General features: G+C 39.9%; 1 protein-coding gene across 1 annotated transcript; it reads left to right on the top strand.

Annotated features, from left to right (window-relative positions):
- The first annotated feature begins 18 nt into the window (after positions 1 to 18).
- Positions 19 to 8,414, top strand: hpf1 (histone PARylation factor 1). Its single transcript, XM_003452159.4, has 8 exons — positions 19 to 159; positions 1,008 to 1,191; positions 2,131 to 2,317; positions 2,532 to 2,630; positions 4,762 to 4,915; positions 5,758 to 5,845; positions 7,558 to 7,730; positions 8,092 to 8,414. The coding sequence occupies exons 1-8, from the start codon at positions 121 to 123 to the stop codon at positions 8,224 to 8,226; spliced, it is 1,059 nt and encodes a 352-aa protein (XP_003452207.1). The 5' UTR covers positions 19 to 120; the 3' UTR covers positions 8,227 to 8,414.
- The last annotated feature ends 1,556 nt before the right edge of the window (positions 8,415 to 9,970 follow it).

Genomic DNA, 9,970 nt, shown 5'->3' with positions numbered 1-9,970 from the left:
GGGACGTTTGCATTCCAGGCCTGTGGGTGGCACTGGTGCTCTTAAACAGGGCGCTGTTGCTGCCGACGGCTCGACGCTGACTGGCAGAAGAAGACTTCAACGGAGAAAAAGAGGAATAAAATGACAGGGCGCGCAAAAAGAAAACCCAAAGCCGTTCAGGTAAATACGCTTTGTTTTGACCTGCTGTGTTTGGTGCAGGAATATGCGTTTAAAACAGCAGCCTTACCAAACGAGACGCCGTGCTCTGTGTGCAGCAGAGCAGCTGCCGTTAAAGTCGGTGTGAAGAAGTGTTTAGCAGCCTGACCGAGCAGCAGTGGATAACACGACAACATGGCAGCAGCTCTGCAGGCTGGTCCCACAAAGCAGCTTGTTCAGCGATGCTAACAGCACATACATGAATGGGGTCTTTGGCTTTGATTAAATGGAAAGCACTACCATAACTGGACCTTTATGCTAGCTAGGAAATATCCGTACGTCGTTCCCATTCACTGTTTGTGTAGTGTGGCGTCAGCAAGCGCACTGTGGGTGTCATCATTGATTGATTCATTGATTGGTGCCTTTATCCAATAAACACCAATAAATGGCCCCATAAAATCGTTTTGCCAAGGTTGCGAGCAACTATTGGAAAAGATTACGATCCCTACTCTTACTGTACACGCCTCTGCAGGATACAGAGTCCAAGGCAGTGGGCACAGCTGTACGTATTGTACACTAGTTGCTGATGCGAGGTAGATGCATTAATTCTCACGCAGTAAATATTGACCTACTTCTGTGGAGAGCATGATGCTCAGTGATTATTATAGAAGTGTTTTGATTAACCTTTATGGATATTTGGGGGGGGGCGCTTCTTTTTATAATAATATAGTGGTTGGTTCAATGTATCCACAATATGTTTTACTGTCAACCTGCTGTATCAAAATGACATATTTGGAGCTTGATATAATACATAAATAGGCAACTTACTATGCAGTATTGCTGAGGAGTTCCCCTGCTTTTCATGTCTTTAGGGAAAAGGCACAAATAATGGAGAGGTGAAGAAAGCCCGAAGTGAAGAATCCAATGATGTGCCGCCATCGGGAGTGAAATCGGAGCAACGTGATGAGCTGATGCAGTTGTACAGTTTTCAAATGCCAGAAGATCTGTACCACTTCTGGGAATTCTGCAGCGATCTTTGCACTGACAACCCCCGTGGTATGATCTCAGTACTAGACTTCATAGGGTGGAGCCGCTGAATTTAATGCTGCTTAGTATTTCAGTCTAATAGAACATTAAAGACGAGATCATTCAAAGCAAAAACAATTCCACGTGACAGTCGGTGGTTAAGGGCTTCAAAATGAACAGATCTCCTATTAAATATAGTTAAACATGAAATTCAGAAACTGTTTTTTAGCTATTAGATGCTCAACCGTTGTAATGAACTTAGGGGCTGTAATACAGGTGTGAAAAAGATGGCACAGTAGAAGACAGAAACATCACATCTGTAAATGACACCAAAGTACTGTACGGTGCTTTAAAGGCCAGTGTAACAGCTAGCTAAAAGATTTAGTTCACAAACACAAAATTAGCAGCATTTGGTTAACACTTGGGTATTAACTGTAAACCCACATTTGGTGTGGGGCTCAAAACCTGACTTCATGCAAGTTTAATTTGTAATGAGTCTATATCTTCCAGTTCTGTTTCTATTTCTGTAGATGTTCTTGAAGGTGCTGCGGTGAGTGGTGGTGTACACACTGCAGTAGAGTACAGCAGCTGACAGTCAATGATCATTTCATCTATAAAATGTCAAATATACTGAACACCTGAACAATTTTGTCTTTGATTTTTTTTATGTTATTTTTAAATCCAGCCCTAAAACAGTGGATGATTTGTTTCCACTGAGTGTTATTTTGTTCTCAGATTTAAGTTTATTTCATTCATCAAGATTTTTATTTTTATTGTTTTTGGGGGTTTTTTGAGCAGTGCAGATGATTCATTTTATCATTAAGTGAAAAATCTCCATCTCAGATACTTATGTGGTGTGTAAGATATGTAAATATGATATGTAAATAAAATATTTTATCAATAATTTGCACTTAAGTAATGCTTCTGTGTCAGCTCGTTTCTGTATCAAGATATTGTCACTCTCTATAGGTGCTCTGAAAGACTCGCTGGGATTGCAACTGGTTGGACCATTTGATATTTTGGCAGGAGCTCACAAAAACTCCAAGAATTCCCAGCCGAAGTTCCACCTTCACTGGCGATATTTTTATGACCCACCAGAGTTTCAGACCATACTCACAGGGAGTGAGGACAGCCAGCATCACATTGGTTACTACAGGTATAGAACACAACAACTGAAGTGTGTGACTATTGGCTTTTATTAGAATCTTGTAGCTTCCACCAGAGGCTGCTTCCAACATTTGCTCTACCAAGAAGACAGAGGGCGTTGTGTGAAATAATATGAAAATAGTGATAACAATATGTACATGAGCATAAGTGGTTCTGATTTTCTTGTTGTTGTTTTGTTTTACTGAATTTCATTGTTCCGCCAGAGATACTCCAGACTCCCTCCCTTCGTTCGTTGGGGAAAATGAAGCCAAGAAGGGCTGTACTATAACACAGATGGGGGACAACGTGTTTGCTGCAGTCTAGTGAGTGTTAACCACCACAAACTCCCCATATATCACTTTATATAATCCAATTTCCAGCTTAAACAAATTCTTGGCACAAAAACAGAAAAGTTCTTGTGCATTAGTGACCACTGATAGTGCTAAATTTTATTTCCCACATCACATTTCACAATAAACTGTTTTGTTTTTGTTTTTTAAATGTAGTTTTTAGGTATGTACTGTTTAACAGGTTCTAAAAGTGATCTAAAGGGGGAAAAATGCTGGAAAAGCAACAAGGTCACAGCCTCCAAAGCATGAGAAATGAAAACTGTTTTTTATGTTCAGGAAAATCAGGAAGAGCTTAGTATCAGCTATATTGGAAGGTAGATCTGGGCGATATGGATTTTAAAAAAAATTACAAATTTTTTTTCTTTCTGTACTGAACAATTTCAGTTTCTGGTGAACTGGTGGCAGGGATACAGATTTAACGCTAAGCAAGACGACTCTTTTTAGGAAAACCTGTTGCGTGGACTTTCCACTATTCCATCAAGCTCGTTTGAATGGTATTATTGCGAAATACTTGATGAAGGTGGTATGTCATGTTACCAGACTTTGTCGGGACCTGTTGGTGCTATACCTCGCACACTGGCTTTATCTGATAGAGAAAACCATTCCCAGACTACTGACAGTGTTTCTTATTTACTGCTCATAAGGACATCTTAGTTGCCTGACATATTTTTCACAAGTCCTTGCGAGTAATGTTTAGTATTAAATGGTCTTTTGAGGGAATGGGGAACATGTTGACTATGATTGGCTGCTGTGGCGTTAAGCCAACCCTACAATACTGTCTGATAGGCTATATGTATTGTCTGTCTGATCAAATTGTAAAGCCTACATTTATTATCGTCATCTAAATTTTTTTTTCTTCTCGAAATAATATTGTAATCGTTTTATCATCCAGCACTATTAGAAGAATCATCAGTGCGTTGCATCCTGTTGTGTTTGGGGCTTTGTAGCTGTAGATCAGTCAGGGTACCTTTGCTGAACTCTTACATTACTAAAAGTGTATTTATGTGGATGTTGTTATTTTGATGCATATTGTTGGGTCTGTTCCCACAAACCCCGCTAATTCTAGAGACTTATTCATCATGAATGAAAACAAGACAGTCAGCGATCTATCGATTACTTGCGCAAGGGAGGCCTCATCTATGTCCAGCATGGAAATGACCCCAAATCCGGCCTCCTCTCGCTGCCTTTTATTGAGAGACAGTTCACACAAAACACAGCAAAGCAACGCCCACATGGTTCTAAGGCATTGTATGTATATGTGTGTATGTGTGTATATATGTGTGTGTGTGTGTGTGAGACCTCCTCCTGTGTGAGACCTCCTGCTGACCAAAGGGTCGTAAAAGCAGGAAGCTTACAACACAAGAAACAGATCTTTCAGATAGGATGTATCTACAATAAAACCTCCCCCAACACAAAGTGGTTAGAGGTGCTCAGGATCAAAGGAATAGCTTTGATAATACTGCTTGAACTAAGACTGTACAAATTTAAGAAACACAATGGCAACATTCAACAATTAGACCTAACACATATCACCCACCGAAACCTTCAGACCACAAAGAAACTTTCACGGGAACAATAGTAGAATAATGCACCACATTTAACTGCAAAAACTGTTCAGGAATGTTTTGAAGAGTATGAAAAAAGCTTCAAGGTTTTAAGTTGACTTACTGAGTTTGTGTCTGTCTGATTGAGCATCTGAATGTGTTGGGAAAAAATACTCGAGTGCATGGAGACTTAAAGGAAGTCCTGCTAATCTGTTGATGCTTGATACCACAAAACACCTTCTGAGGTCTTGTGCTGAGTCCACCCCTCAACAGCTCTGACCCACTGAGGTGTGGTCTCGGCACAGGGGGAAATTGTAGAGATTAGGGTGGTGGCTTTAATGTTGTGGTTTATTTGCGTTTGTTGGCCACTTAAAACTCCATCAATAACTTGATGCTTACAGAAATAAACAGTGAAATTTGGTGATCCTTAACTTTTCATAATATGCCCTCTTGTCTTTCCTTCTTTTACTTCATGTGTGGGAGTGGAGGTAAATTACTGCATGAAATTTTCTGTCGTCACTTCTTTTCGTCTTGTAATTTGCTGTTCTTACTTCCATCAGCCTGTATCTGCTGAGGAAGAGGAAAGAGAGGGGCAGTAAGAAAACTGGGGATGAGGCGTTGGAAACCTTGGAGGCAAAGCTGAGAGACAAAGCACAGACTCTGGGCTTTTCTCTAGAGCAGAAGACCAAAGACATGAAGCAGAGAGACAAGAAGGTAAAATGCACACGCCAACAAAAAAATTACCAAGACCTCGCTTGTAATACCTATTAAATCAGGGATGTCAAACTCATTTTGCATTTAGGGTTGCATATAGCCCACTGTGATCTTAAGTGGACCTGATGAGTGAAACTCCACTTTCTTCTGTAAAGACATTGATGTACACATTTAATCCCCGAGACATCTTAATAAAAGATCAAGTCCAATTTCATTTACAGAAAAAGTTCTGGCAGCTCTGACTGTCCCACATTTACAAGACATTGTTTTTGGTTTTTTGGTTTTTTTTGATTGATTGATGAAAATTTCCTGCTTAACTGGTGTGGTGTGGTGGGGTTGGGGCGTCTTCATGAGCAGGAAAAACTGTAAAACTCAAAAATACAGTTAAAAGTGCAAATGTTTATGTCTTCCTTTACATTTTCCAAAGCTGTTCAACGGGCCGGATTGGAGTCTTTGCCACCCCCCGACAGCTCTCACCAATTCTCCCCCCTGGGCCTTATGTTTGACACCCCTGCAATAAATGATATGCTAATTTTGACCTTGTGTGATGCATTTTGCACTGGAATACCATATTATTGTAGTGTACCACAGCCGTTCATTACTGTTTTTGACTCTTGATTTTAAGATTCACATTGTACAAACTAGATGTTTTCTTCTTGTGGCCACAGTGCCGTCTCACTTTACTCCAGCATAGATCCTTTGTCCAGCAAAATAAAAGAAGCCATTCAAAACGCTAATTCTAAAATTCTACAGTGATGCTGCTTGAAAAGCATTAAATATATAGATATGAACAAAATTTGTGTTCTGAAAGTTTATGCTTGAAAACTTTTTACACACTATAGGTCGTAACAAAGACATTCCACGGCGCGGGCATTGTTGTACCTGTAGACAAGAATGATGTTGGATACAGGGAACTTCCAGAAACAGATGGTGAGTTTACAAATTTAAAGTTGTTTTAACACCTTTTTTCCATTTATCTTTTGTTTATTTATTGGTAAGGTAAACAAATTTTGATAAAGGAATTTAGCTTCTGTGAAATAAGTTGGTTATATAGATTCCAGAGATGTCTTGATGCGTTCTCAATCATCCAGGTAAGTAAATCTCCAAAAGTTGATTCTGTTCATTTGGACGTAGTGTTTTCAGTGGGAGAAACGTTTCATCACTCATCCAAGTGACTTCTTTAGTCTCAGCTGACTGCAGGTTTCCCCAATCTTATAACCAGTACATTTGCATAATGACTGATACCAGCCCACTGAAGGAACAATGGGCTGGGAGGTCAGTTCCTTCATCTTGATTATGCAAATTCTCATGACCATTGATCAACAACCACTGATCAAAGAACACTGATCAATGGCCATGAGTACCATTCACAGAGAGTTGGGGAATGGCTGCAATCACAGCATTGTAAGATGGCGAAAGATGTACCCTTAGGCCCCCTCCTCTATTCAGAGATGGTCTTTCCCTTTTCATGTAAATGGCCTCCTTGACTCCACGCTCAAACCAGCGTTCCTCCCTGTCCAGCATGTGTACATCCTCATCGTTGAAAGAGTGTCCACCCTGTAGGTGTGAATAGACTGCAGAGTCCTGGCCTGACGAGGTTGCTCTTCTGTGTTGTGCCATCTGCTTCGCCAGAGGTTGTTTGGTTTCCCTGATGTATAAATCCTGGCAATCCTCCTGGCACTTCACAGCATACACTATGTTACTCTGTTTGTGTCGGGGGACCCGATCCTTGGGGTGGACCAGTTTTTGGCACAGCGTGTTTTGGGGTTTAAAGGCCACAGAGACACGATGTTTAGAAAAATGCGTCTCGACTATTCTGATACTCCTGACATGTACGGGATCACTACAGGTTTTCCCTTAGTCAGCGGTTGTCCTTCTCTCCTGGATCGGCTGGAGCTTTCTTTAGGCGCCTTCCCAGGTTTGACAAATTTCCAGCTGGAATAACCACATTTACTCAGGGCCTTCTTGATGTGATGTTTTTCTGCTTCCCTGGCCGCTGTGTCTGTGGGGATGGTGTTGGCTCTGTGTTGTGGCTCCCTGGTGAATTTGATGTGTCGGTCCACTGAGTTAATGTGATCCATTAGTTGTGGTGCGTCCTGAGATTCGATTTTCATCCAGGTGTCATCCACATACCTGAACAAATGACTTGGCGGTGTTCCAGGGTAGGATAACAAAGCCCTCTTTTCCACTTCTTCCATGTACAAATTGGCCACGTTGGGTGAAACTGGGGAACCCATGGCACACCCATGTTTCTGCCTGTAGAACTGACCCTTGTATGTGAAATAGGTGGAATGAAGACACAGTTCCAAAAGCAAACACACTTGGTCGATGCTGAGAGTGGTCCTGTTGCTGAGGTTGGGGTCATCCTGTAATCTCTTACGAACTATCTCCAACGCTTCCGCGACTGGGATGCAAGTGAAGAGACAATGCTATTGACCGGACCTCAAACGATTATAAGATTGGGGAAACCTGCAGTCAGCTGAGACTGAAGAAGTCACTTGGATGAGTGACAAAACGTTTCTCCCACTGAAAACGCTACGTCCAGATTAACAGAATCAACTTTTGGAGATTGCAGAGATTTTTTTTTGTTTTTTTTTTTGTCTCCACTCCATAACAAATTTGTTTCTTCCCTTGTGTCCAAGCTGGCCTCAAGAAAATTTGTAAAGCCATTGTTGAAGCACGGACTGATGAAGAACGCGTCAAAGCCTTTGGACCGATCCAGGAAATGATAACATTTGTTCAGTTTGCTAATGATGAGTGCGATTATGGCATGGGCTATGAACTGGGAATAGACCTCTTCTGTTATGGATCTCATGTGAGTATACGAAGTCACTGCTTCTTCAGCAATCATCTTTCTTGGATTTGATGTGATTTCTGAGATGACCTATGACATAAAAAGAACTCTTCTTTTCGACTTACTTCTTATTTAAAATTGGATAGTTTTAATTCTTTGACATATTTAAAACAGAACAATTCAATAACAGGGGACATCAAGCTTTTAGTGGCTATACTAAAACTATTAGTGGTTCAGTGTTGCACATAAATTTAAGTTAAATGGAATAAGCATAAGTTGGGAACTAATGCTTTGGCCCATACAAAGAACTGAATTTCCAAAACTTTTTAAGGACTGGATTTTGGGGATATAAATCATTTCTCTTTGATTTTCTCTCTTACAGTACTTCCACAAGGTTATCAAGCAACTTCTGCCCATGGCTTACAGCTTACTGAAAAGGAACTTCTTTGGAGAAATTTTGGAGGCCCATCTGTCAAGTCGTAGCCATGACAACATAGACCAACTCTCTGCACATTAAAAAAAATATTCAGAAGTACATTTCTGTTCTGGCTCTTTATAAGCTTTCCCACCATGTGTTCTTGTCTTCTGTTGTTTGTCATTGCTGATATTTTTGGTGGATTTGTGCTGCTGTCACTAACTGGAAACAGTTCAGTGATGTCTTGTTTGTAAAAGGTAGCTGTTTAATAAAGCTTTTTTTTATATATATATATATTTCTATCTTTTTCTTTCTTTTTTTTTTTTACCTGTTTGATTTTTGTGTCCAGCCTAATCTGAGTCCACCTCACTTTACAGTTGAATTGTGCAGTCATCATAATTTTTGCCTTGGGTTTAGATCATCTGGACTGCGTGTTGATCAGAGTGCAGACAATCTGATGAAGCAATGCGTTTAAGGTGGTGTAATATCATAGAGTCGAAATAGAGGGCAGTGTTGTGTATGGGAGTTCATAAATGAGCAGCATGTAAGATTCTGGGAACGACTTCCCATCATTCACATCATGAGTCATCATTTCCCATACTGTACATAGGATGTATTTGGTAACTGACATTTCTGTTGATGAATGTTTTGGTGTAGAGAAAGGGATTGATCCTTTCCTGTCTTTTCATTAGTCTTTCAGGATATGAAGAGGAAAAAACTGTAACAATAAGAAACTTTCCAGTTTTAGCATACTGGAAACTAAAACCAGGCCTGAGCCCCCTCATTCGTTTCCCATTTCTGATTAAATGCAGTTCATAAAATAGCTGGTATTTGTATATATTTTATTTAAGCGTCTATTATATCAAGAGACTTTCTACAAACAAAGGTTTTACAGCAGAGTAATATGCAACAAGAAGCCCAGTGGTTGCATTGGAATGGTTGCATCCACGGTAACACGGCCTTTATTAAGACTTATTTTCTCTAGGTCCTGTGAAAGGCTTAACTCTTTCTAACATTTGTATTTTTCTGAATGAAATGACAAAATAATTAGAAAAATTTGGATGACTGCACAGACTGCTCTGTTGCTGTTTTGTTTCAAGACATTTCAAAACATTTATTTCACTTGTCAATAATTGGGCAAGCTTACACTGAGTATGTTACATCTTTATTACATTACAAAGGTTATGGTGGCTGTGTCATTGTCATCTTCCTACTTTGATGTTTTTTCTTGTCGTGAAGCTTCATTGGTACACTAGACTTATAAAACTGTCTTTGGAATGAGCATTAATTAATTTGGATTTAAGGACCTACAGTCAGACTGTAAACAGACATATTTACAGTTTGTAAATATTTTGACACCAGCATCATTTTGTAATTTGCCCCCTGTCCATCAGAGAGCCATTTTTAGAGGCATACATATAATGCACAAGGTGTGTTTCCTTATTTTTTAATTCCTCAAAAACTAAGCAGATAGAAGATCTGGAGCTTATTCCAACTTTTGGACTTGTATTGAGCAGTTGTTCAATTTTGAAGTCCAGAGAGGCGTCGCTACAGTTTCTTCAGGGAAGAAAAATGGATATTCTTCAATAGATCATTCAGTCACCTGAACTTGACCTAACAGAGCAAACTTTTCAGTTATTAACTACAAAACTGAACACAGAGAGAGACACAAAAAAGCAGCAGCCGAACTGCTCCAGTAAAGGACTAGCAGATCAAGGAAGGAAACAGTATTTAGTAATGTCCATGGTCGATGTCGTTGGCTGCAAGTGATTTCCATCCTAACACTAAAAACAATCCTGATAGTTATAATAATGTTAGTTTACTTTTCGGTCTCTAAACAGTGTGT

The sequence above is a fragment of the Oreochromis niloticus genome, linkage group LG6 (genome assembly GCF_001858045.2).
Source record: "Oreochromis niloticus isolate F11D_XX linkage group LG6, O_niloticus_UMD_NMBU, whole genome shotgun sequence".
Lineage (NCBI taxonomy): Eukaryota > Metazoa > Chordata > Actinopteri > Cichliformes > Cichlidae > Oreochromis > Oreochromis niloticus.
Note: the sequence above shows the minus strand (reverse complement) of the source record. Positions and strands in the feature narration are given on the sequence as shown.